Here is a 27602-nt window from a genome sequence, read left to right on the forward strand (position 1 = left end):
TCTTCAAGGTGTTTCTCTTCCGATTGGATTTTGGATTCCGGGTGCTCATACCATATGTGCTCAAACAAGGAGTGGTTTGACACATATGAGAAAGAAGAAGGTGGCAAAGTTGTGATGGGGAATGGCTCGGTTTGTAGAGTCATAGGCACCGGTACAATCAAGATAAAGATGCATGATGGGACGGTTAGGACGCTTGGAATGGTAAGGCATATTCCAAAGTTGCGTAAGAATCTTATTTCCCTTGGAACTCTTGATAAGAATGGTTATTCTGTTAAGGCTAATGGAGGGAAAATCATAATCTCAAAAGGTTCACTTGTGGTTATGAAAGGAGAAGTTCAACCTAATAGTCTATATAGATTGTGTGGTACAACAATAACAGGTGGAGCAGCTGTGTCCACAAGCAAAGACTCGGAGGATGAAACTCAGCTTTGGCATTTGAGGCTAGGGCACATGAGTGAGAGGGGCATGCAGGAACTACACAACCGAAAGTTGTTGAAAGGTGTTCAAAGCTGCAAGCTGGAGTTCTGCAAATTTTGTACCATGGGAAAGCAATCAAAGATAGCTTTCAAGCTGCGAGACAAAGAAGAAGGAAGCACAGGGGTGTTAGATTATATTCACTCGGATGTATGGGGGCCATCACCGGTTAAATCAAAGGGTGGAGCTCGCTATTTCGTGACTTTCTTGGATGATTTTTCCAGGAAGGTTTGGGTCTACTTCATGAAGGAGAAATCTGAGGTCTTCACCAAATTCAAAGTGTGGAAGGCGGAAGTGGAAAATCTAACCGGAAGAAAAATCAAGATCCTAAGGAGTGACAATGGTGGTGAATATAATGGCAATGAATTCCTTGAGTTTTGCAGAAACGAAGGCATAAAGAGGCACTTTACCGTGAAGAAGACGCCCCAACAAAATGGAGCTGCGGAAAGGATGAATAGAACTCTCATGGAGCGTGAGAGATGTATGAGGATTCATGCAGGATTGCCCGAATCATTTTGGGCGGAGTCAGTTAACCACGCTGCCTATTTGGTTAACCGATCACCTTCAAGAAATCTTGAGTTCAAATGTGCAGAGGAGGTATGGTCAAATAAGTCAATAGATTTAACTAATCTTAAAGTGTTTGGATGCAGTGCATTTGCACTTATTCCTAGTGATGAAAGATCCAAGTTGAAGCCTAAGTCACTTGAGTGTATTTTCATCGGCTTTGAGAGCGGTGTGAAGGGCTACAAGCTATGGGATCCAGTGAACCACAAGAAGATACTCAGCAGAGATGTTGTGTTTGATGAAAAGACCATGCCTATGAACAAAGTCAAGAATTCAGAAGCAAAGGAGGATGTTGTTGGGAGAGAAACAATCATTGAAGTTCCACTCAAAAGGATGTCAAGGAAGACTTCACAAAAACAGCCAACTGAAGACGTTCAGGAGGAGGAGGAGTCTGACATAGAGGAGGAAGAAGCTGGGCAATATCAACAACAAACTCAAGAAGAAGAAGAGGCTCAAGATCAGGTGGAGCCGTCATCTATAGCTCGGTCCAGGCCCAAGAGAACCATCAAACCACCTCAAAGGTTTGGATGGGACACGGACTCAGTTCACTATGCCCTAAATGCAAGTGAAGAAGAACCAACCACGTTCCAAGAAGCTGTTGAGAATGAAGAGCGGGAAGGTTGGATGGAAGCTATGATGCAAGAGATGGAATCTCTACACCGAAACTCAGTTTGGGAGTTAGTTCCTAAACCCAAAAATCGCAAGGTTATTGGCTGCAAATGGGTGTTTAGGAAGAAAGAAGAAAAGCATGAGAAGGTAGCCACCATGTTCAAAGCTAGATTGGTGGCCAAAGGATACTTGCAAAAGGAGGGAGTTGATTATGATGAAATCTTCTCACCGGTGGTGAAACATACTTCTATACGGCTGCTACTCTCCATAGTAGCTCAAGAGAACATAGAGGTGGAGCAAATGGATGTGAAGACTGCTTTCCTCCATGGAGACTTGGAGGAAGACATCTACATGAGCCAACCTCAAGGGTTCATTGAAGCAAACAAGGAAAATCTGGTTTGCAGGTTGAAGAAGTCTTTATACGGGCTGAAGCAATCTCCAAGGCAGTGGAATAAGTGCTTCGATTCTTTCATGATGAAGATTGGATATAGAAGATGTGAATCAGATTGCTGTGTATATAGTCATGCATTTAAGGATGGTAACTTCATCCTTTTACTTCTTTATGTTGATGACATGCTAATTGCATGTAGAGATATGTCAAAAATCCAGGAATTGAAGATATTGCTTGGAAAGGAGTTTGACATGAAGGATCTAGGCTCTGCACAAAAGATCCTAGGAATGGAGATAAGGAGAGACAGAAACGCAGGCAAGCTATGGCTATCACAAAGTAAGTACATTTCCAAAGTACTTGAAAAATTCAATATGATGGATTGCAAGCCTGTGTCTACTCCTTTGGCGGAGCATTTCAAATTAAGTGCGCAGGAATGTCCTTCTACGGATGATGAGAAGGAAGAAATGAGCAAAGTTCCATATGCAAGCTTGGTAGGGTGTCTCATGTATGCAATGGTTTGCACACGCCCCGACTTAGCTCAAGCCGTAAGTGTGGTGTCAAGATACATGGCGAATCCGGGTAGACTTCATTGGACAGCAGCGAAGTGGATTCTCAGGTACTTGAAGGGCTCAAGGAGGCTTGGGATATTGTTTGAAAAACAACAAGGTAATGCATGTGTTTCAGGGTATGTAGATTCTGACTATGCAGGGGATTTAGACAAGAGGAGATCCACCACGGGATATGTCTTCATTTGTGGTGGAGGACCGATTAGTTGGAGAGCGGTGTTGCAATCGGTTAGTGCCTTGTCTACTACAGAGGCGGAGTATATGGCGCTCACGGAAGCTTCGAAGGAAGCGGTGTGGCTGAAAAGATTGGCTAAGGAATTCGGGATAGCCCAAAACTTGGTGGTGATACAAAGTGATAGTCAAAGTGCAATCTACCTAGTGAAGAATCAAGTATTTCATGGAAGATCTAAGCACATTGATGTCCGATACCACCGGATAAGGGATTGGGTGAAAGATGGAGACGTCATGATAGAGAAGGTTCATACAACGGAGAACCCTTCAGATTGTCTAACAAAGCCAGTCACAACATCAAAGTTCAAGCATTGTTTGGGCTTGCTCAATCTTGTTCCATGCTAAAGATTGAGGTGGAGTTCTTGAGAGTTATCCGGACGATTCTCAAGAAAGCAAAGATGTCCTGGAAAAACAATGATGTCCACAAGGAGTTTTAATCTCGCCATGGTGGAGATTGTTGAAGAAAAAAAAAATGGCTCAATTAAAAGATACAAAAATGAAGACAAGCGACCGGTCGCAGGTTATGGGCGACCGGTCGGTTTTAGGCAGATTGCAAAGTCTGAATTGGTTTTCAACTCTGTGCCAAAGCGACCGGTCGCAAGGTATCTGCGACCGGTCGTAAGGTATCCGCGACCGGTCGCAAGGTATCCGCGACCGGTCGCCCCGACTTTGCTGTTTCAGTTTTCTACGCGTTTTCAAGTCTTCCTTTGTGTGCTATCACTTTCTATCGACTTGCAAGGATATTTCTGATCAATTCTGAGATATTAGAAGGTGGCAAGCAGCTGGAAAGATGGGGAGAACACTTTGGCAAATTGATGACTTGCTTCAATGAGTGAATACTCTCTTGGTTCAAGAGATATATGGCAGCTATCATCCATTGTTCCCTTGCTTTGTGAGCTGCCAAGAACAGGTGTCTAAAGTTATATAACTAAAGCAAGAACGTGCAGAACTTAATGATACCTTATCTTGGAGTCCAAAGGCCTATATAAGAGGGAAGAGGAAGCAAGAGAACATTAAGTTGTGAAGAGCATAATTTTGTGCAAAGTATAGAGAGTTGTAGAGAAGCTGGAAACTTATAAGTTCAGAAAATACCAAGGGGAGAGTAAGAGAGTTCTCTAAGTGTATCAAGTTGTTGAGCAAGGGTGAGAGAGAAACAGATTGTGAGGGTAGATTTCTAAGGGGGTTTCCTTCTTTGTAAACCAAAGTTGTAATCTATCTTCATTAGTGAAAGTTCTCAAGGAGATCACCAAAGAGGAAGTAGGCATTTGGCTGAACCTCTATAAACACTTGTGTCATTTCTATTTGGTTAAATTTCTGTGTGTGTGTAAGACTCATCCATCATAGAGTTTGTCACAAAGTTCATCAACAACAAGGTCCTAAGGGGAAGTGAGTTAGTCTTAATTCACAACAGATATTGTGACAGTGACTGGAGTGGATCCGAGGAAGATATGAAAAGCACTTCAGGTTATGCGTTTTCATTTGGAAGTGGAGCTTTCTCATGGGCTTCGGTTAAGCAACATAGTGTGGCTCTTTCAACAGCAGAGGCAGAGTATGTGAGTGCAGCAGAGGCAACATCACAGGCCATTTGGCTCAGATTTGTTCTTGAAGATTTTGGAGAAGAACAAGCTGCTGCAACTACTGTGTTTTGTGATAATACTTCAGCCATAGCAATGGCTAGAAATCCAGTGTTTCATCAAAGGAGCAAACACATTAAGAGGAAGTTTCATTTTATTAGAGATGCAATTCAAGAAGGTGTAATTGAATTGCTCTACTGCAAAGGAGAAGAGCAAGTTGCAGATATCTTTACAAAGGCTCTTCCCAAAGACAGATTCAGCTATTTGAGGAGTATGCTTGGTGTGAAATCAGCTAGCACTTTAGAAGGGAGTGTTGAAATGTAAACTGCCTAGCTAATTTCTGATTAGTTGATTAAGCTAATATGTTTAGTTGAGTGACTTGAGCTAATATGCCAAGTGTAAGGTGTAGAGAAGCCAGTTATTTTCCAACGGCTCTTAGCCTTTGTGCTGCCATGTGTCATATCCACATTGGCTGATGTATTTGATTGGTTGAGCTGATGTAATGAGAATATACAAAAATACAAAAGGTGTGATCTCTGCAATGCACAGCAGATTGCATCTGAGAATATTTCCAAATCTAGATTTTCTCTTCGTAGCTCTCTCACTCTCTTCCTTCTCTTTGAGCTCTCTTGCTAATCCAAATCTCAACATTGACAACGATCTTCGCTGCTACATCATTCAGTAAGGTGAAAGGGCTGGAGCCATTGGTTACGGATTCATTGACAAGCCAACATCAATTTCGAAGAATATCGGACTTCCCCGGTATGCCAAGAGAAATTTATTCTCTAAGGTGGGTTTGGAGACAGGCAATCCATACAAGTACGAGGTGAAGAAGTATTTGTATGCAGCAACAAGATTTTCACCTGGGAAATCAAACTTGTTGGGATTTGTTGCGGTGTCGACGGATGAAGGAAGCATAGTGTTAGGAAGGAGGGACATTCTGATTTCATGGAGAGGAACCATGTTGGACCAAGAGGTAGAGGTCGATTCTACGATACTTTTTTTCTCAGCTTCTGATATTCTGGGCAAGGAAAATAATCCTCAGGTGCACCTTGGTTGGCATGGCTATTATACTAATCTTGACTCTGAGTCAGCACACAATAAAACTGCTAGTTGCAGTGATCAGGTACATATAAGTTTCTTTTTTATTCTAATTTTGTTTTAAGTTGAATTGATAGTAATTCTACAAGTACCAACTGTTATCTCAATTTGAAAGAAAGACGACCATTGTATTCATAAATCAGGAACAGAGACCGTTAGCCACGAATGCCAGAACAAATACCACTAAAAGTAAGTTCTTGAGTTTTTATAAAATAAATGAGATAGTTTGAACACTTACATCCTTATTCCTCTAAATTAAGTACTATTGTAATATTATACTCGAAAATTAACCGTAGTATGGTAATAGACATAAAAAGGGTAGAATAATAATGAAATATCACCCGAAACGAACTATATACCTGATATTTCATATATTTGATACTTTGAATTATATTTCCAATATAGGACTTTCGACTTCCTCTGGAGCAAAACATAATCAAATGGACGAATTTTGGAGTAATTCCAGTTCGAGGACGTTCGTGAATCACTTAGCTTGATTGTATTGACACTTCAGATTTTTCTACCAAGCGGTTATTTATAAAAGCTATTGTGTAGATGCTCATGCAAGGTCGTTCTCCTCAAGGACTATTTAGCAATTTATGTAAAAATAATTTCCAATTAACTACCTAAAATTAAAAGTTGAGAAAGATGATTATGAAATTGTTCGATACTAAAAATAAATTTTAAACGAAAACAATTACGATTGAAGAAAAGAGTTTTAAATACCAATTTATAAAAGCACTAGAGTTTCACCATCACCTAGCAATCCTATGAAATTTTACCAATTACTTATGATTTGCACATGCCACTTTGAAGGTTAGGTTTTCCTAGTTTATATTCTACTTGGAACCTCCAACACAGAACGTATATCCAACATGCAACTCATTCGGACGTTCGGATCAAATCTGAACATGAAAGACTCATTATGTTTTGTGAAAACCCTTTAAAAAACCATGCAACTCTTAAGACGTGATGTTCATCTTAAGTGAAATTACAATTATTAATCACAAGAAGCTAGTGTCAATCTCAGGGAACCTTCCGACCAAAATTGCATCAAATTACTTTTTTAAAGATCCTAATGGTGATCAGGTATTAAGATAATTAGATAGTTTAAAATAGTGATTAACAATTCGAAGTATGCATGCAATCAATCATAAGCAATTAAATAAAAATTACATATTCATGCTAAGGTTCAAGGCTTCACCCTAGCAAAAGAAAAGTAGTTACGCATATTCATAACTGAAATCATGGAAAATATTATTAAGAAAGAAAAGAATGAAAACACCTTAAAGTCGCAAAACCTCCAAAACCCTAGCAATTGCTCTCTACAATGTTACATTCAAAAGCAAAAAAGAAGTCCCCAATATTGCCATCAAAACCAACTTAAATACCCCATACAAACAAGCTACCCCCGTCCAGCTTTTCTATCCCCACAAGGAAACTAATTAAAATAAAATAATACTAGGACATATGGTCCAATTGGACTAGGAGAATCTGCCCACAATCTGCCCAGTCACATTTTGGGCTCAAATCTCCTCCAAATCCAGCCCAAGATAGCTTGTTTTAAAGATAAAAATATTCTAAACACATATCCAGAAGGCCAAGAACCCATCCGAGGTCATTTTGGGCTCCAAAACGCAATAAAAGCCTAAAACGTCACTATTCCAGCACTGCACACTGCTCTTTTATTTTATTGCCAGAAAATAACCACTTGGTAGAAAAATCTGAAGTTTCGATACGATCAAGCTAAGTGACTCACGAACGTCCTCCAACTGGAATTACTACAAAATTCGTCAATTTGATTATATTTTGCTCCAGAGGAAGTTGAAAGTCCTATATTGGAAATATAATTCAAAGTATCAAAATTCTTTCAAAATATTAACCAAAATATACTAAGAATGGGATTAAATATATAATATAAAATATACCCATCACATAGCAACTCATAGGTCTGGTAGCCACTCAGAATCCTAAGTTCAGCAACCATATATATAGTAATCGATATTAATAGACAAGTTGTAATTGAAGTTATTAATGGCCCCTCTCCAACATAAACAAGTAAAAAAAATTTAGCTCTACCATGTAACTTCTGAATATTAATATATGTTCTATACTTTATTTAATATTCAGCTCCCCAACCTTACAATTCTAGGTTTGCCCCTGTCAATATGAAAATTGGTGGTGAAACTCATGGACATGCATCACCTACTATTTTAAATTTAAAACTCTACCGTGCCGTGAGTTTCTTCATCTCCTATTCTTTTTTATTTTCTTAGCAGGTTGCAAGCAAAAAAATGTAGGCAATAACTATTATTGTTACGACCAAAAAAACGTGAAGTTTAAAGCAAGAAAACAAGATTATTACAAGGTCCAACAAATTATCAGGTCATTAGTTTAAATTACAGTGTCGCAAAGAAAAAGAATTGAGTAACTAACCAACCCGTTGGAATTTGTCGTCATGAAAAAAGGTCAGAGTAGCTAACTAAGCCGTCGGAATTTGTTGCATGATGAGTTACCAATTAGTCTAGCAAGACGGTCAAAGAGAAAGAGGGGGAGATTTCTTAGGTGTTTTAGAACAAAAATGAATTTCAAGCAAGGATCGGTCAATTCCAAATTTGGTTGAAAGTAGAGTAGCTAACAAGCAACCACTTTGTAGGAAACAATTTGTTAAATATCCGAATGATTTGGAAGTTATTCATAAACAACACTTAGGGCCAGTTTGGCATTGCTGTGCTGTGAAAATAATCGCTGTCAGATTTGCTGTGAGAGAAAACAGTTTGGCGTTTGGTAAACTTTTTGTTAAAAGTGTTGTTGGTACTAATTCTCGCATAATCAAAAAATAATTCCCGCATAATCATTAAACTCAGTGCCTCTTCGAAACTGATTCCTGCATAATCAGAAAATGAAAGCACCTCATTAGCTGCTTTCCCTTATAGCTTTCTCTCACAGCAATTTTTAACAATAAGTAATTTTCTCATAGTTTACCAAACAGGTAGGGCTTCCCAAAATTTTTAAAAAATCACTTATTACCCCAAATAAGTAATGACAAACTGGCACTTAGAAAGAGCTTTTGTAACCCACAAGTATTTATAAGTTTTTTCCGCCAAAAGTTATCATAAGCGAATTTGATGGTCAAAAGTGCTTACAAGCTCCAAGTATAAAAACCGAATAAAAATAACAGACCCTAGATTATTAAGATCAAACTGTAAATATTATGTTAGAGAGTTCGTGAATAAGCAGCAAATCTATAATCAGTATTAGTAATAAATAAATAAATAATTGGACTCAAGTTGTGCTCATTGTTCCAATAAGATACAGGAGTTACAAAACTGGAATGTTACACGTAACACTCAACCAACTCTTCCAGAAGCATTATAGCATCTCTAGTGTGGTTTAGGAACATAGCCATCAACAGCAAAGTTTCGGGTGGCAGCAGGAATAGCTAAACGAATTCCATCAAGTTCAGGTTTTGCAATCACTTGACAACCCAAGCGAGAACTACAATGTCACAAGCATAAATTTCAGTATGAACCAATTGCAAGAAAAATTCCACACGAAAATTTGTTAACATACCTTTCCGTAAGCCCAAAGGCCAAGTCCAACATATCATTTTCCTCATCAGTTGGGTCTCCTAATTTGTTGTAATAGTCCATATCCTGCAGGATTATTCTACAATCAGCTCCTCAAACTTAAGTTCTATTAAAACCAAATTTAAGTTCAAAAAACACATTTCTTTGAAACATAAACAACATACCATCACAATCACATGACATGTTGAACAGGCAAGTGAACCTTCACATGCTCCTGATATGAGAGAAGCAACAGAGCATCAGATTCTGCAAATATGATTAAAAAAACCATTTGACATAGCTTCCAGTAAACAATTGTCCAAAGGGCAACAGCAATTGATGGAACATATTTGGATTTAAGATGAAAAAGACTATTAAATAAGCACCAGAACCTTGCCTTCAAGATCTATATCATTTTCATGGGCAGCTTCAAGCATAGACATTCCAATAGGAACCTTAATATGTATCTCATCTCCATCCTTATCAACAAATGTCACAGATATCCTGCAAATAAATCATCTCTGTGAAGAAACAACATAATAATATGTCAACGCAAAGGAGAATTAGGGCCATGAGGTGCTCCTAATTGACATACGGAAAAACATTGCTAAAGATAAATCAATTTGCAATTAATTTTGCACAAATAAATAAATATATGTTCAATCCGTGCATATGCATTTGACTGCTTTCTCTCATTGTTACTCTAAATCAATCTCCTAACATTATTAATGATTAGCGTTAAACCATTTAAACCCAAAATAACTTACTTTTCTTTCTGCTCAATCCCTTCATTTGAAGAATCGCTGGCACTAACGGTAGAAAAAAGATGATGCTTGTGAAATATGACTCCCCGCAACAACTTAGTTTCAGACTGTTGATCAAACATTTCATAAGACAAAGAAACCATAAATATAAGAACAAAAACATGAATGCACCTACGCAAGCTCAATCTACTAAAATACATAAATGTAAAAACTACTTGACACTTCACATTAATCATCCTTCAACCCATGTATCACAATTCAAATATGATTTCAGTTCCCAACTTCTTCATAAAATACCTAAAATAATACAAAAAAATTAAAAATGGCATATATATGCCTTCATTTAGATTTTAAAATGGTTTTTGCAATTCTCAAATTGCTTGCCAAAAGTATATCATTAAACCGACTTTGTTTTATTTCCATTGTTCTTAAATGCGGACCTAAGTTTAGCAACATAATGAAACATGACTAATTCACGCATAATGATAAAGACCACTCTTTTACAAATAAACCTTAACTTGGAATGAATACAGTCCATTGGCACTGTACAATGTCCTAGGTCTGCAAGAGTGTCTCATTCTATACCATATACCATATAACAACGAATAATGCACAGTATGTGACATTAAGAGGAAAAGAATGACAAGAGACAGTAGTTAATAGCCCTTGGGCTTCTCAAATGTCAAATGTAAGAGAACAAGTAATGGTTTCTAACATAGCAACACCAAGAAATGAAGAAAGCATATATGGTTCAGGCTCTCTTTTCCTACCCTATAATTCTCCAAGGAGTAAACTTTGCCGAGAGCCACCCATTATTCGAAGACAGACAGAAGTGGTCACTAAAAAACAACAAGAAGATCCATAATAATTCAATTTGTGGCATTCCATTAAATGGTTTTGCTTAATTGTTTTGTTTCTTCAACCCTTCATGATGTACTGATTGATAGACCTAAAACTTAAGCATCTAGGATGAATACAAGAAACAAAAGGTTACACCAAATAGCAAATTCTATGAGAGGAGGAAACTGACCAGAGGTTGCAAGTATTGGTTGTAACAACTACTCGTATTATATCCTGCTCTGGTTATGGATGTGAGTTTGCCTGCAGTTTGCGAAAGAAGGATGCAATTGGAACCAACCATATAAGAATGACAAGTAGAAAAAAAAAATACTTGAGAAAAAATGGGATTTCTTTTACCATGTTGAACTTCCAACAGACAGACATTAGCCAAATAAACAATTGTAAATTTCAGTGCATACCTCCGGAGAGCTGTTTGATTATCGAAACTCCGATTCTTGAAACTTTAGAAGCAAACATAATCAATCGTCGAACCTCCCCTCCTACTAAACCCAAAACTTCAAACAGAACAACTGCAAACACAAAAACAGCTCTCCGCTTATAATTTTTTTGTTTTTCTCAAATGGAAAAGAAGAAAATGAAAAGAGAACTGGTGGGCTCTAGAAACAAACAAGCTTAGCAATTGGGCAATACTTCGAAGTTAAAAGTGACCGGGCCAAAGAAGATTTTATGGGCCAAGAAAGATGTTAGAAGAGAATAGGCCTCAAAAGTGAAAGTGAAGTTCCTACTTGCCAAGCTCACATCTCCTCTATCCTCTCCAAGTGGTGGCACGGAATGGAGTGGCCGGAAACATTGCCGGCGACGTCGACAGTTTCTGCCGAAACTTCCAGTCGAAACAGCCGGTTAACCTTGGATGTTCGAGCTAGGAAAAGGACTGGGCTATGAAGAGGAGGAGGAGACGATCCTTTTGGGACCGGTGCCGTGGCCTGAGGTAGCCAGACGGCGACAAAACAATGGCGAGAAGTGCCGGCGTCGCTGGAAGGGAGGGAGAGAGAGAAGTGCGCGACGGTGCGCGAGGAAAATTAAACCATAGCGCTCGGGGGTAGTTAGGGTTTTCTAACAATTTCAAAATTCCCTATGTGTCCTTTTCGTTTTCAGATCTTTTCGCAATCATTACAACTCAGAATTGAGCGTGCCGCCAGTCTACAGACTCGTATTAACAAGCTCTACGCAATGGTGCCACAGAATTCCCCAAATTCATTTGGAAACAAAAAATGACTAGAACACCCCTAATCTCAAGGACAAAAATGTAAAATTCACAAGAAGTAATTAAAATAATTAAATAATTATTTTGGCTCCAAACCAAAAGGATCATCTTGGCCCACATCCTCCATCTGTGGCCTACGTTCCTTTGTTACAAGCCCAAAGGAGTTGGAGCACGTGGTTGACAGAGTAAAACCTTCCTCATGTAACTGCTATCCCCTCCTTGAATTCTCCTCATATGAAATGATGGCCCTTGATATAAGACGACAGTTTTAGAACATACAAGATTACAGTGTAAGAGCAACTCCACCCATTTGCCATTTGCCATGGCAAGAGGGGGGCTAGGGCAGCTACTATTCACGTGAATAGTGGCTGCCCTTGCAAAAAGCATTGTGTGTTTCCACCCGTTGCCATGGCAAAGGGCAATTACTATTCATTTTTTTGTTTTTTTCACAATTTTTTTTACCTCAATTATTAATTTGGATAATATTTCGGATAAGATTTTTTATTATAAAAACATAAAGAATTAACTTTGAGAATATTTCGGATAAGATTTCTTTTAATTATATTTTGTTTGATGTATTGAATGTGTTGAAAATTTTGTGTAGAAAATGAAAAATAATAGAAGGAGTAGAAATTATAAGAGGATTTTGTGTTGAAAATGAAGAAGAATGGTAGGTATTTATAGAAAAACAATTCAGAACTTTTTGGTGAATTTTTAAAAATTATTCGAATTTTTTTCACATTTTTTTTGCCCAAAAAAAGCTCAGCCATTGGATTTGGAAAAAAAAACCCATTGGAGCACCAGAAGACGCCACGTGGCGCATGACGTCACCTCCCCCTCGGGCTGCAGGTCGGGCGAGACTTGCCTTCGGGCCAACCCGTCTTCGTGAGTCCCACTCCCAGCCCGAGCTTGGGCTCCTCGCTGGAACTGGATTTCCTCCCCCTCCCCCCCAGACAGAGGCTGGGCTTACCGCTGGAGTTGCTCTAAGAGTGGTTAATTCCGACGATATAGGAGTGTAAGAATGTGATTCCATTAAAGACGTCACGTCCTTTTTATAAATCAAACTCATAGTTGCTTCTCTGCAACAAATTATAATAATTAAGAAACCCAATCCAAAATTAAGACTACACTCCATTGTAATGTCACGTAGATTAAGTGGCAACATATGTGCAATAAATAAGCAATAAAGTGGCAATAAACAAGCAATACAAAATTAATAAAAATGCAATAAACAAGTACCTCATGGATGTCTTTGTACTCTGTTTTCCCGATTATACAATGTTCTAATTGTTGAACTATTACAATATTTAGTTGCTACATATAATAAATAGTACATAAAAAAATAATACTCATGTCTGAAAATTTCATCTCATTATAATAATGACCTAAAAAATAATATCAAGTATATTACACAAATATTAGAAACATACGGCTCCACAAGAAGAATACACAATGTCTTAGATGTCCTTCCTAATTCTTGGGATCTAATAATAACAAGCATATTCAATGATGTGTATAATCTACTACAAGTTTTCTTAGCATTTTCATAATAGAAGCTTTGCTTTTGACTTCAGAAGGCAGGTCAAACAACTCCTTGGCTACACTCATTACATTATGCACAAAATGGTCTCCAACGCCAGTGTATGACTCGCACATCAGTGCCTGCACAAACCAGCTAAAACACATTGTGTAACTATTAACATCAGTGCCTGCATAACTCAGTACTGCTACCAAAATACAACTTGCCGTCTACGCATAAATTCATAAAAAAGGTGCCCATGAACCACTATTCTCCAGTTATAGATCACTAAACTAACCTGAAGAAAATCATGCCTTCTTTTTTTATCAGCAGAATTGAAAACTAAAGACAGAACAAAATTGAAAGACAAGTCAGCTGAAACCAATAAAGGACGACTATATGGCTCATCTTGGAATTAAAGTTTTTTTCATTTTCTTTGCTCACTATATACTTCTTTTTCATAAGGCTCGTAGAAACTTGGGATAAAATCTTTTTAGTCTCTCTCCAAGTTCCAAAGCAATCCTATTAACATAGGTGAGACCAATAATGCCACTCATAACTCTCAAAAATCACTTGACACATAGGAATACCTCTGAAAACATTTAAACTTAATTCTTCATGTATGCCCTGAATATAATAAAGCACAACCTTAAATTTACTAGAATACAGATTTATAATTATAAATAAGTACTGTTACAACTTTGCCCATGCTTGCTAAGGAGTAAGACTCAGCTCAATTCAGCATCCTATTCATTACTATCACTTGGTGCACTTACTACAAGACCACTTAGAAGTTTAGAACTCAGTGGCTTGCAAAATCAAGAAAACTAGAGGATATCCATTCAGATACGAGCTCCCAAAATGACAAGGTTAAAGCACTAAAAGGATTCTCTTTCAAGGAGAAGAAAATGAAAAGCTGTACGCACCAATCCCATAGAAGATTTAGCTTGTAACCACTTCGATAATTTTTTGTGGTGAGACGGGAGAGAGAGAGAGAGAGAGAACCAAATTTGGGGCTGAGAGAGTGAGTGAGAGGTTTTCTTTCAGCATGAGACGGGAGAGGAGAAAAAGAACCCAAGAAGAGAGAGAGCGACAGTGAATTCAAAAGTGTGCAAAACGGGATAGGTGGCCAATAGGTTTGTATTTATACTTGGTATTCCCAAAATCTCCAGCCAAGGATGGTATTTCCAGATTATATTTTGAATTGGATGGTATTTAGCGCTATTTCCCTAAAAACAGACATTTGGCTGCACACCAGATAAAAGATGAGACAAAAGAAATGTTAGCAGTTTAACAGTCGAGGCACAAGAAGTCTAAGACTTGTTTGAGTCCACCTTTACTGCTAGAAAAGCAATAATGAAATTCTTTTGGTATGCTGCAGCAACAAGGAAATAAATAGTGGAGTATCTTTCCTTCCTCCAAGCTGTACATCAAAGGAAATAAGGATGAACAGTTAGATGGCCTTATCATATGAGACATTACTTGCAGCGCAAAGCTATGCAAGAAAGAAGTGGCGAGAACTGTCAGCCAAGGTCCACGGGAAACTAACCACTTGAACTACAACTTTGTTGCTTTTAGGTAACCAACAACATGTGAAGCAAAAAACGTTTTAGGAAACAAGGGGCCGAACTTTGCATCAGAGGTGAATTATGTTGTTGTAAATGGTCTTGGTAATGGTGGGCTAAATGTATTGCCCTAACTTTGCACTGGGCTAACGAGGTTCCGTCAGTCGATGTTTTGCCTTTTTTTTTTCTTTGTCATATTTCTATTTTCTATTTTATTAGTTTTAACTTTGTAGGGGTAAAAGTGGAAAAACTCTAACAAAAAAGCTTTGTGGCTGGGTGTCCAGAGAATGGCCTTGGGTGTAAATAGAATTCTTCTGTATAAGAAAATTAACTTGTGTTTTTATCCCCAAACGATAGGATTTTCCGGACCATTTTGCTATGCTTAATTTCCCGCGCCCTAATAGGAAATGGAGAAAGGCTTTTATGTTGTCTGTTGGGCCAAGTTAGGTAAATCGTTTTAGGGTAGGGTTTTACTTTGTCAAAACCATAAAAACGTATTCTATACAAAGAAGGTTAGACTGGGTGTGAGCTTGATTTATATATATATATGTGGTGAATTGGCTGTGAAACCTGAGATTCTTAACCCCAGAATTGCATCCACAAAGTCTCCGGTGAGTTTCGAAAGCCTTTCCGAATTTTGTTCTAAATACTGGACTGATCTTTCTCCGCTCCAAGGAGACTTCTTTTGCAAGGTAGGGAAAACCATTCCTGTTTCTTTTGACAATAGTTGTACCATGTGATTAAATTTTCTCTAGCATATGATTAACTGCACTTATTTAAATGCGGATGTTTTGTAGATATGAGATCGATATTGGCACTGTCGATGATTCGATTTTGTAGTTGTCCATATGTTATTGATATGTCGTCGATACACTTTATTGAAGTTTACCTTTAACAGAGAATTCATGTCCTTTAGTGATAAGTATTTGTGTTAAAACCCTAGAGGTATGACTATGTATATATGTATATATGTATATGTGTAATTGTTATGTGCCTCCTCATTTCGAGCAGTTATTGGAGTCACCTTATTAGGAAAATTAGAGACCCGTTTGATAACCATTTCAATTTTCAGTTTTACTTATTTATTTTGTTTTCAATTTTTAGTTTTTATTTGTAAAAAACTGAAAACAGGAAACTTGCTTGGTAATTTATTTTCAATTTTAAGTTATATATGTGGAACTTGCAAATGAAATTTTCTCATGGTCAAATTGCTAATTTGATGTCATAGAACGAAAGTGTATGTTACAAAGAGTCTGTAGCATTTGTCGGTGAAGTTTTTGGAATTAGGATGAATTTTTAGTGAATTTTGGTTGAACTGAGTCCACGGCCGAGTATAAGTTGGGAGGTCCTAGATACTGAGTTTTGGGACTAGGTTTTGTTGGCATTTTTTTCAAGACATTTGTTATTATCAAGTTTATTCAGTCCCTAACAATAGATAATGGAAAAAAAATATAAAACAGAACATTTATACTTCTTATGTGTCGATATTTGCCACTCTGTTTGATATAACTTGATGCATACTTCTTATGTGTTTTCAATAGGAGAATGAAACGTTCACTTATTGAGTGGGATGAAGGATGGAACTCTATTCAGGAGAGGACGAACAAGCTGAACAGGGTTATAGAGGGATTATCTGAGAATCCATTCGACGCAGAAGATTTTATGATGCTTTACACAACTATCTACGACATGTGCACTCAAACACCTCCTCATGATTATTGTCAACAGCTATATGACAAATATAAGGAGACAATCGAGCAACATATTACTTCGAAAGGGTTGCCCTCTCTCGCAGAGAAGCATGAAGAGTTTATACTGCAGGAGTTTGTCAAAAGTTGGGAAAGACATAAAGTTCGGGTTAGGCGGATGTCGCACTGCTTTTTTTTTCTTGCTCGCCACTTCATCCCCAGTAGATCACTTACTAACCTAGAAGAAGTTGGACTTAACTGCTTCCGTGAGTTAAATCTTAGAGCGAGAGTTGCTGCATTTGGTCTTATTGATAGAGAACGTGAGGGAGAGCGAATTGACAGAGGGCTGTTGAAGAATGTGATGGATATAATTGTTGAAATGGGAACAGAGAAAATGGATGCTTACAAGGAGGACATTGAAGCACACTTGCTAAAAAGTACCGGTGAGTACTATTCGCGTAAAGCATCGAGTTGGATTGCGGAGGAAAGTTACATGGATTACATGGTGAAGGCCGAGTTATGCTTGAGAAGGGAGAGGAATATAGTTTCTCATTACTTGCATTCAAGCAGTGAGAAGAAGCTGGTGGAGAAAGTGGAACATGAGTTGTTTGAACCTCTTGCTAATGCATTTAAACAGAAAGTTAGTCTTGAAGTTAAAGCTTTGGTCCAACAGGCTAAAGATGATGCATCAAGTAACCAGGATTTCAATGGAGCTTATGGCATGCAGGAACATGTCCTTGTCCGAAATATACTCGAGCTTCACACTAAGTACCTGGCTTTTTTCAATGATTGCTTGATAAAAAACTATATCTTTCACAGGGCTCTGAGTGACGCTTTTGATCTATTTTGGAATGGACCTGTTGCTGGTAGTTTAGGTGCTGAATTACTAGCTGCATTCTGTGATAATCTCCTTAAAAACGATGGGAATGAGAAGTTGAGTGATGAGGCCACCGAAGACACACTTGAGAAGGTTGCTAATCTGGTTTCTTATATGAGGTCCATGGACCTTTTCATAGAATTCTACAAGAAAAGACTTGTTCCTCGACTGCTGTTTGATCGGAGTTCCAACTTGGAACGTGAAAAAAGTTTTGTAACAAATTTGAAACGGAAATTGGGTGGAACGTTCTTGACCTCTAGGATTGATAAAATGGTCGAAGATATGACATGGACTGGGGACAATAAGACCAGCTTCGCGGAATATCTTCACAGTAATCCAAATGTAAATCCTGGAATGGATTTTACCGTCACTGTTCTCACAACTGGTTTGTGGCCAAGTTATAAACCATTTAACCTTAACCTTCCTGCAGAGATGAAGAACTGCATTGAAGCTTTTGAGGGATTCTACGAAACAAAAAAGAAAAGTAGAAAACTTAATTGGATCAACTCATTGGGAACTTGCTACATTAACAGCAACTTTGAGTCAAAAACCATCGAACTAGTTGTGTCAAGCTGTCAGGCTGCTCTCCTGCTGCTTTTCAGTGATGCAGATAGATTGAGCTATTCCGAAATATTCACTCAGTTAAATCTTGACCATGATGACTTGGTTCGGACTCTTTATTCATTGTCATGTGGCAAGTACAAGATCCTCCTGAAGGAGCCTAATACAAAGAATATATCACCAAATGACAGCTTTGAGTTCAACTCTAAGTTCACAGGCAGAATGAAAAGAATCAAGATTCCTCTCCTACCCTTGTATGAAACGAAGGAGGTGATCAAAGAAGTCGAGAAGGACAGGCAATATGCTATCGATGCTGCAATTACCCGGATTATGAAGAAGCAGAAAGTTTTGGATCTTCAACAATTGTTTGTGGAGTGTGTTGAAAAGTTGGCACATATATTCAAGCCTGACATAAAAACACTCAAGAAGCGTATTGAAAATCTTATTGACCGAGACTACTTGGAGAGGGACAAGGAAAACCACAACATTTTTAAGTATCTTGTATGATTCAAGGGCTGGAGTCTTCATATTATCCAGGATGTGCTGGAGTTAACACAGCAAGACAAAGGAGTTGTAGTTTCTTTGGATTTTAGATTTGCTGTAATTTTTTTTTTTTTAGCTCTTTTAGTAATTCTAGGATTTCAAAAAGAGAGTGGGGATTTTTGTTCAGTTTTCTATTAGAGGCAGTTTAGTAAATTTTCAACTGAAAGAAATTATATGGAATTATGAAAATGTTACCTTTCCATTAGCTACCTAACTGTTATGAAGCCTGCATATATTTGAAGCCTTCTTTATCTATCTTCTTCTCTGCCTTTTGATTGGTTAGTCCCAACTCCCAACTCCCAACTAACTCTCATCATTGGTTGGCCACTTGGTCCCCTCACTGAAAAATCAACCCCAATAAGCCATTCAATTGCTTCTGAGTGGGACAGAGGAAGCTTCATATCCTTTTGACTCATTCCCACTTGGAGACTTGGTCTTCTTGTTTGTCCTAGTTTTTTTTTCTTTCTAATTTTTCTATATTACGTCTCTTTCTTTCCCTCCCCATTGTTGCTAGTTGACCAGCTATGTCTGCCTCCATCTTCTTCATCCTTTTCTTCACTTCAATCTTTCTTGACATAGAGGCCTCAAATGGAAACTGCTCACATGGGACGCCCAATATTCGATTTCCTTTCTAATTAAGGGGGCATCAGCGTCAACACTGCGGTCACACTGGTTATGAGCTTGACTGCAAGAACGGAACAACCATAATTCACTTCCCATCCTATGGTGATTTGGTAGTGAGATCCATCTCTTATGATATCAAAAAACTCGATCTTATTGACCCGAAGAATTGTGTCCATGAAGTCTATCTTAACCTCAATCTCTCCCTTACTCCATTTCAGTATTACCATGCTGTGAAAGAGTACTCATATCTCAATTGTTCAGTTAGGATTTCACCTCCTTTGACAGAAGTCCCCTGCTTAAGTGGCTCTGACTATCATGTTTACACTGTGGATCCTTCTTTGGCTGTCCCAGATTCTTGCAGTGTAGTAAAAACCATTCCTATTCCTTTTATGTATAGCCCTTATCTCAGTGACAATAGTTTCGGTCTCGGATTAACTTGGAGCCTACTTGGCCATGAAGATTGTGAGGCAAAACAAGGCCAGAGTTCATTGCATCCTAAAAGAGAACAACAAACCGAATGTTTCACTATGGCACATGCTAAAGGTAAATTACTCAATCCCACCTTGGTTTTTCTTTTCTTTTCATTTTTATCCATTTTTTCTTGATGTGTTTTCCTTATAGTTGAAGGATATCAAACTTTATCATCCACAACCACAAAACGCCAAGTTATCGAGTGGGATCAAGGATGGGACTATATGCAGAAGGGGATCGCGAAGCTAAAGAGGATTGTAGAAGGATTACCAGAACCACAGTTCAGCTCAGAAGAATATATGATGCTTTACACAACTATCTATACCATGTGTATTCAGGACCCCCCTTATGAGTATTCTCAGCAGCTTTACAAAAAATATCAAGAGACATTTGAGGAATACATTACGTCAACTGTGTTGCCCTCTCTAAAAGAGAAGCAGGATGAGTTTTTGTTGCAGGAGTTTGTCAAAAGTTGGGCAAAACAAAAAGTTATGGTTAGATGGATGTTGCGTTTCTTTCATTATCTTGATCGCTTCTACATCGCTGAGAGATCTGTTCCCGGGCTAAATGAGGTTGGACTTAACTGCTTCCGGGATCTGGTTTATCGGGAGGTAAATGCCAATGTGAGAGTTGCTATAATTGGTCTTATTAATAAGGAACGTGAGGGGGAGCAAATTGACAGAGCACTATTGAAGAATGTGATAGACATATTTGTTGAAATTGGAATGGGACAAATGGAAGCTTATGAAGAGGACTTTGAAGCACATATGCTAATAGATACCGGCGGATACTATTCACGCAAAGCATCAAGTTGGATTCTTGAAAATCCTTATACAGATTACATATCGAAGGTCGAGGAATGCCTGAGAAGGGAGAGGGATAGAGCTTCACATTACCTGCATTCAAGCAGTGAGAAGAAGCTGGTGGAGAAAGTGCAGCATGAGTTGGTGGTGGTTTATGCAACTCAACTCCTTGAAAAGGAGCATTCTGATTCTGGATGTAGTGGTTTTCCTAGGGACGTTAATGTGGAGGATCTTTCTATATAAGAAACCTGTTGCTAATGTATTTAAACAAGATTTTCCTGCTGAAATGGATCACAAAAAATAAATTGTGAACAGAAGGCATGAGAAAGTTTTTTGTGCTTATTGCCAGTTTTATAAATCAATGTCAAAATTCAATAGCCACAATGCAGCATCCAAAAGGCTTACCACGTTCATAAGGAGCATGAGCAACATAGAAATTAAGAACTGTGTTCAACTGACTTCATTTTAGAGTTTTCTGTTAAATTGTGTGCAGCTCTTTTAGAAATTCTAGAGGATTTTTTGTTCATTTGACTGTTGAAAGCCAGTTTGTCTGGGAGGCTGGCTACAGAGTTGTGGAGACTGAATGTGACGCTTCCCCGGTGGTGGCCCTCCTGAATAACCCTCTCATTCCTTCTCATCCCCTGTTTAGTCTTCTCAATTGCTGTAATTTACAGCTGCTTGGTGATTGGTCATGCTCCTTATCCCATGTCTACCGTGAACAAAATAAGGCTGCTGATGCTTTAGCTGCCAAGAGCTATGAATTCCCTTTAGGCCTTCATGTTTTGGAGTTGGAGCCCCCCTTCCTTAACGATATTATTGCTGCTGATGTTAGCAGTATCCCTAGTCCCAGGTTAATTCCTATCCCTATGTAATTGTTTGGTTTTGGGATCTTGGCCCCGCTTTGTACCAAAAAAAAAAAAGCCAGTTTGAGTCATATATTTGTAAGTATTTTCTTTTTAATATATAATAAGGAGCATATCCCATTATATTATATTTTTTTTCAAAAAAAACGAATTTGTTATAATGATATTGAGTAAGGAGATAAATGCTTTAGCCCATTAGTTTGACTTTGTGCTTTATTGTGTGAGCTAACGCATGAGAATAGATTTTAATATTATATAGTGTATGTAGTGGCGGATTCAAGATTCTGGGGGCAAGGAGTCTCAATGTCAAAGTGTCAAAATTGTTTATGGAGTTAACAATTTCCGTACCAAAAGTCTAGAAAGGTGAAGAACATACCAAGATATCGCAAATCAAACCAAGCCAACAAAATAAATAAAAAATGTCTTTAAAAAATCTAGAAAAAAAAACATCATAAAACATGGACTAAAGTGTGAGAAATTTTGCATACGACTTGTAACTCAAGTCTTTAAGAGCATTTATCTCTGCATCTGAGATCCTAATATCGCTTGTGTAAAAAACAAGTCTATACATTTTTTATTTCTTTATTTTTAACAATGAGAGAGAAAGAATTCAAACTTGAATCTCTTGGGGCCTTTTTTTTTCGGGGGGGTTCTGAATCTCTTGGGACGTTAGGCCATCTCCAGTCATAGGGCTAAATGTAGTACAGGGCTAAATATTTAGCCCTTAAAAATATTAATTTTTTAAAGAATAGTGTAGGGCTAAATTTTTCCATATCCAGCCATGCAGAGTTATATTTTAGGGTCTTTCATATTTTATTATTTTGAGAAAAACTGTGGTACAACACTCATACATTCCACAACTATGTATTGTTTAATTTAATTAAACTACTATTTAGAGACAATATTCCATGACCAAGAATTTTTTATTATTATTTTAAACGGAAACATTTAAAAAGGTGACCATATTTATAAATAAATAATATATAAAAAAAAAGGATGGGTTTCAATGGTCTGACCTCCAAAGGTCATGACCAGTAATTTTTTATATTTTTTTTTATGAGCTTTCATGGGAACATTGCTTCAGGATCGCCTGTAAAGTTGCCCAAGCAGTATCATATATGCACTATGCAGCTTCAATCCCCCATCTTCAAGTCTTCTAACATTCTTCTAGACCACAACTATAGTGCTAAAGTATCCGACTTTGGGACTTCAAAATCAGTTCCCCTAGACAAAACTCAGTTAACCACAGAAGTACAAGGAACTTTTGGGTACATGGATTTAGAGTACTTCCGATCTAGTAAATTTACAAATAAAAGTGATACCAACAGCTTTGGAGTGACACTTGTAGAAATATTAACTGGGAAAACCCCATTTTCTTCTGCTAAAGATGACGGGGAAAATCTGGTTGTTTCTTTCATTTCACTGACAAGGGAAAACCAACTTGTTCAGATTTTGGATCCTCAAGTGGTTCGAGATGCAGAGATGGAGCATGTTGGAGCAATTGCTGAGCTTGCAACAAGGTGTTGGAGGTTGAATGAGAAAAAGAGGCCTAGTATGAAAGAGGTATCAACAGAGTTGGAAGGATTGAGGAACGCTCAAAGATGCCTAGAAAATTTCCAAGAGCCTCAGTCATTCAAAGATGAAACAACATTCATGCACTCTACCAGTGAAACCATGAAAGATCATACATAGGAAAGCATTCTCTGAGCCAGTGGGGCAAGTTTCCCTTTGCTCCAACGCAAGTTGTGGGGCCATTAGTTGATAGTAAATTGCCCTTTGCCATACTCCTACTTCTACTTAAAATACTAAATTCATCCTCGTCATATTTCTCCCTTCGGAAACCAAAATGAGATGTCCTCTTTGTGTAACTAATAGGCATCTGGAGGTGTTCATTGCCATTATTGCAAACATAAGCCGGCTGGAATAATGGCCTCCTCCAGGCATTACCTCCTCTACACGCATCAACATTGCCAAATGAAAGTCCGGGTTCATCTGCTGTATTTTCTTTCCAGATTCCTGTTTTTGGACCCAAGAAGTAGTGGTAGTCCAAAGAACTGCCTTGTGCTATCGAGTACTTGAATTGAAGAACACATATGCCACTCAAAAGTTTTGACTCTTCCTCTTCCCACCGCTCAGCTAAGTCCCTTCTACCCTCCATGATGAGAAGTGCAATCTTGGATCCCTTAACATAGCATCCCAATTGTCCCTTCCATGTCTCCTCACACCTATCCAAAGAAAATCCAACTACTCTTCAGACCACATGGTACTATATGGCTTATATTTTGTCATGAAAACTACTCCTGTCATTGAAAGCTCTTGCTCGGCTTGCAATACTATCATGCATAAGCTTGTGTCAATACTGACGATAAATGGCTCGAGGAAGATTGGAGTGCTGCATCTTGGATAAATTCTTTGGTTTCAATGACAGAATTCAAGAAGGGAAATGCACTGAAGCAGGTATTGGTTGCACATCCTGCAGTTAAAGGGTTTTCTGATCAGGATGACCTAGTAACAAAGGAGATTCTTGTTCTGGTTGATTATTTTTGCCTCCCAACTGAAGAATTTCTTCTTTGTTCTGAAGCTATAAAAGCCGCCGCCACAGGCTGTGTTGTCACTGGGCAAAAAATGTCACTGGTTTTTTCTTCTGAAAATAGCTGGAATCAATTCCAAACATGAAAAGTAAAATAAGATTAGTTGACAGCCAAATCATCCCCAAAAATTCAAACAACAAGACTTACAAATCTCACCTGCAGACACTGGTTTTTTGGTGTAATTTCCTTAGAAAATAGAGGACTAACTTTATCATCATCTTTGCAGCTGTCACCAACTTCTAAAAATTCAAATGCATCTTTGTGTAAGCGTGAAGCTTGAGTTTCTACTCTTTCAATTCTCGCAGCTGACATTTCTGGAGGAGACAGTTCATGCAATACAGTGGCATTATTTCTGCTAGTAGAATCCAAGGAGTCCCACATAGTTTTTGGCGCAGCCAGGTCAGGTTGCTTCTGAGAACTCAAGTTTAAGTCAACATTGCATTCCACAGTGCCACATGAATCTGCTAGTAAGAATTCTTTTAGATAAAGTATTGTAAGTTAAACACAAAGTGAATTGAGAATGTTACTGGTTCAAATGCATTCTTAGAAATTAATGAAGTCCTACCAGTGGGGATAACAGACAAGTCCAAATAAGGAAGTGAGTTTCTGTTGCTTTAAGATCAGCACTTGATAAAACTTGAGCTTCATCTCTTATCAATGCATGGGTTTTTCCTGGTTTACATAGAGTTGCAGCTTCAGAAGAGGAGTCTCTAGTATCACTACTTTTTCTTAAATGATCCATGCAAAGAACTTCAACAACCATTGCACTTTGAGCACTCTGGCCAAATACTTCTCCAGCATGTTGTAAGGCGTCACTGCCTGTCTTTTCGTCATCATGAAGTTGTTCTTCTTCATGCATCAAACTGTCCCGATGAATGAAGTAAGAAATTAAAATATAAGAAACCAATAAGTTCTGAAGTTAATGTGAACCTACATTTTAGTTCCAGCGGCAGTAGATCCAGCACGAGCATATGTAAAATCAATGATCCGTAGCAAAGAAATTAGATCGGTGATTACAAATTACATATACAGAAATGAAGTATGAGGTTAAGAATGCACATAATGGTGGAGTCAGTCAGCCACTCGAGGGCAACTAAGCACTAACAATGATGCACCTTTTATTCTGACCTTGTTTTTATACATATGTATTATTATAGAATACATGTAAATGAGAATGTATTTTCCATGTCGCATCTTATTTTCTATTTCTCATTTCACATGATTGTGTTTGTGCTTATAGGCAGATACATTATTTCCAAATTGACAGAAGATAGGCTTCATATTACATACCTCTCTGGAGTGCTTCAAATCTGCTTCATGATCTACTGAGCAGTTTTCAGGGGAAGTTTCTTCATAAGAACTGGTATTAGTACAAACAGAATTATTCAATTTGGTTATCAATGAGCAGCTATTTTCCACGGGCAGTGATTTCCTTTGTATATTAGACTCATCCATATCCTTTTTTCTTTTATTCCTTCGGCAGAAAGTAATCAATGGGGTGGTCAACTTGTTTCACGCAAGCTGAATCACCACCTAATTTATCTAACTTATTTCTAGAGAATGAATCAGTGTCTTCTAAGTTTGATGTATTCAATCTTGGCGAGCTACCATCACATTCAAAGCTGCTTTTTCTTTCAAATGCTGCTGCTACTGATGATGATTTTTGTCTTACAAAATCAGCAGTAATTACAGTGGAATTTATCACCAATTGAGAAACTAACCTCCCTCCAACATTATTATCATCAACCAATGCTCCAGCATTAGCATTTGAAGATGAGCCTACTTTCTTGCCACTAGACTTATTCTCATATGCATCCCTTTGGGAAGGGACCTCGTCAAGACTTTTCGGAACGGTTTTAATTGGTATTTGTCTTGTGCCAGATACTTCAATGTGTTTCTTTTCCTTATGGGGCTTATCTAGGCATTGGAGATGATACGACTGAAGGCATTTTCCACAGTGCTTCAGGTTACCCCTAACACAGCACACAAAACATACATGGCATACCTGCAAAAAAAAGAGTCAGGTGAGACAGAATATAGCAATGACCTTAAAAATAAATTATAGGTCTAAGACAACTAAGAGAAGATCTTCATAGAAACCTAAATTAAAGAACCAAATCTAAATGTTCATCTCAACTAGATACGCTTTCAAGGGTCGGTTGAATAGGGCACATTCTGGTGGTAGCTGGTAATCCCTTAAAACCTTTTTTCTTTTCAGTATTTTTTTCAAGAACAAAATTATTAGAGGAAAAATAGGGAAGGATGGATTATTAAATTATCTACATAAAGATGATTGACATACAACATATATCCCTATGAAACAAACTAAAAAAATTGAACAGGTTCCAACTTTCTAAAATCTCACCGCAGAATTTCTGTTGTAATGTTCTGATGAACGCTTATCAATCAAATGAACTCGCAAGTCTGGTGGTTTGCTTAAAGAAGTATCATCGGGAGCAACAAAAAGTGAATTACTGCACTCATGTGCCTGTACAGGATCTGTTCTTGATTGCCGCTTTCGCTTATACGTTAGCAACACTTTGCTTCCTGACATTTAAGCTTTCAGAAAGAAATCTTGCTGCAATTCCAAACACTTGGACCGCATTTTTCACATGAAATTTGTATTTATTCCACTATGTTCAGTCTCATTTCAACACAGAAAAACCTGCATATGTTAAGGAATAATATCCAATTAACTGAACAGCAAGTCACGACTCATATAGTTAATACAGTTATGAGTAGCAAAACAATGATAGCTGAAGGGCAAAAGACGGATTATGACTACTCTGAAATAGTGAATCACTATTACGAGGAATGCGGCAAACAAAAGTTGTACTAACATTCTCCACCTAAAACACAGGCAGTGAGGTACAAGCATAAATGCCATTTGCATATTAAAGAATAAGCATAGCAAGAGAAGCTAAACGCATGCCATTCACAGAACCTTGTTATTGGCAAGACCATAGAAACTCCATGATAGGACAACTTCATCATTTCCTTCTACATAAGACAGACACCAAGTCAGCAAATTCTGTATTTTTTTCTTCTGCGCCATGTCTTCAGTGCGAAGAGAGAAGAATATAAGGTGGGAAACAGGGAGAGGAATGGAATTAGATGAAGTAAGAGTCTCATGATCTGTTCTTTTATGGACCTGAATTGTGCTTCACTGCTTCGGCTACCCAATCTCAAGCTCAAATTTGCAGCTAAATTTTTTCAATTTCGGGTTTCAGACTTTCAGTCAATCGCAGTGTTTGAAAAGTCGGCCTAGGCAGGTGGCTAGGCGGCTAGGCGGTCGCTAGGCGGGTGCTAGGCGGCTAGGCGGGCGCTAGGAGGGCGCCTAGGCGGGTTGAGCCTTTTTTCGGTGCCGAACCCGGAGGACGAAGCAGTGACTGCGAGAGAAAGCCGTCCTCTGCGAGTGCAAGCTTCGTGTTCGTTCGAATATTTTTAAAGAGTATAGCCGCTCGGCTATACCTTTAAAATATTGGAATATGATTAGAAAGTATAGCCGTGCGGCTGTACGTTTATGATCCATTTTCCTGGCACCTTAAGGAACTTCAAAAACTATCCCAATAAGTTCACGCATTTCCCA

At 38.1% G+C, this 27602-nt stretch overlaps 1 protein-coding gene, 1 long non-coding RNA gene and 3 pseudogenes across 8 annotated transcripts; 3 read left to right on the forward strand and 2 right to left on the reverse strand.

Moving 5' to 3' along the window:
• Positions 1-4258: 4258 nt before the first annotated feature.
• On the forward strand, positions 4259-6070 carry LOC148294454 (uncharacterized). Of its 2 annotated transcripts, XR_015836054.1 has the most exons (3): positions 4259-5535; positions 5654-5699; positions 5916-6070. It is a non-coding gene; the product is annotated as an uncharacterized LOC148294454 (long non-coding RNA). The 2 variants fall into 2 exon arrangements; XR_015836055.1 differs by lacking the exon at positions 5654-5699.
• A 2673-nt stretch (positions 6071-8743) lies between these two features.
• On the reverse strand, positions 8744-11846 carry LOC110756384 (uncharacterized). Of its 4 annotated transcripts, none has more exons than XM_021957810.2 (8): positions 11434-11846; positions 11103-11213; positions 10874-10944; positions 9847-9950; positions 9477-9583; positions 9265-9314; positions 9084-9166; positions 8744-9008 (listed from the first exon to the last, which is right to left on the reverse strand). In XM_021957810.2, the coding sequence occupies exons 2-8, from the start codon at positions 11158-11160 to the stop codon at positions 8894-8896; spliced, it is 588 nt and encodes a 195-aa protein (XP_021813502.2). In that variant the 5' UTR covers positions 11161-11213; positions 11434-11846; the 3' UTR covers positions 8744-8893. The 4 variants fall into 4 exon arrangements, with proteins under 4 accessions (XP_021813502.2, XP_021813501.2, XP_021813498.2 ...); XM_021957809.2 differs by having other exon boundaries at positions 11430-11845; XM_021957806.2 differs by having other exon boundaries at positions 11335-11845.
• Positions 11847-16537: 4691 nt separating this feature from the next.
• On the forward strand, positions 16538-18795 carry LOC110756431 (cullin-1 pseudogene; annotated as a pseudogene).
• A 341-nt stretch (positions 18796-19136) lies between these two features.
• LOC110756432 (putative cullin-like protein 2) lies at positions 19137-21545 on the forward strand (annotated as a pseudogene). Its single transcript, XR_015835764.1, has 2 exons — positions 19137-19828; positions 19907-21545. The product of XR_015835764.1 is annotated as a putative cullin-like protein 2 (transcript).
• An 800-nt stretch (positions 21546-22345) lies between these two features.
• On the reverse strand, positions 22346-27412 carry LOC110756434 (uncharacterized; annotated as a pseudogene). Its single transcript, XR_015835775.1, has 6 exons — positions 26958-27412; positions 26379-26678; positions 25300-26018; positions 24579-24655; positions 24170-24474; positions 22346-24076 (listed from the first exon to the last, which is right to left on the reverse strand). The product of XR_015835775.1 is annotated as an uncharacterized LOC110756434 (transcript).
• Positions 27413-27602: the final 190 nt, after the last annotated feature.

This window comes from Prunus avium, chromosome 5, assembly GCF_965620075.1.
Source record: "Prunus avium chromosome 5, drPruAviu1.hap1.1, whole genome shotgun sequence".
Lineage (NCBI taxonomy): Eukaryota > Viridiplantae > Streptophyta > Magnoliopsida > Rosales > Rosaceae > Prunus > Prunus avium.

Bases quoted from the DNA above. Each gene is read 5' to 3' on its own strand.
- LOC110756384 (XM_021957810.2), bottom strand. From the start codon at position 11,160: ATGTTTGCTTCTAAAGTTTCAAGAATCGGAGTTTCGATAATCAAACAG. The intron at 9,315-9,476 runs GCAAGGTTCTGG...CTCTCATATCAG, and splicing joins AAATGATATAGATCTTGAAG to GAGCATGTGAAGGTTCACTT. The intron at 9,167-9,264 runs GTATGTTGTTTA...ATAATCCTGCAG, and splicing joins CATGTCATGTGATTGTGATG to GATATGGACTATTACAACAA.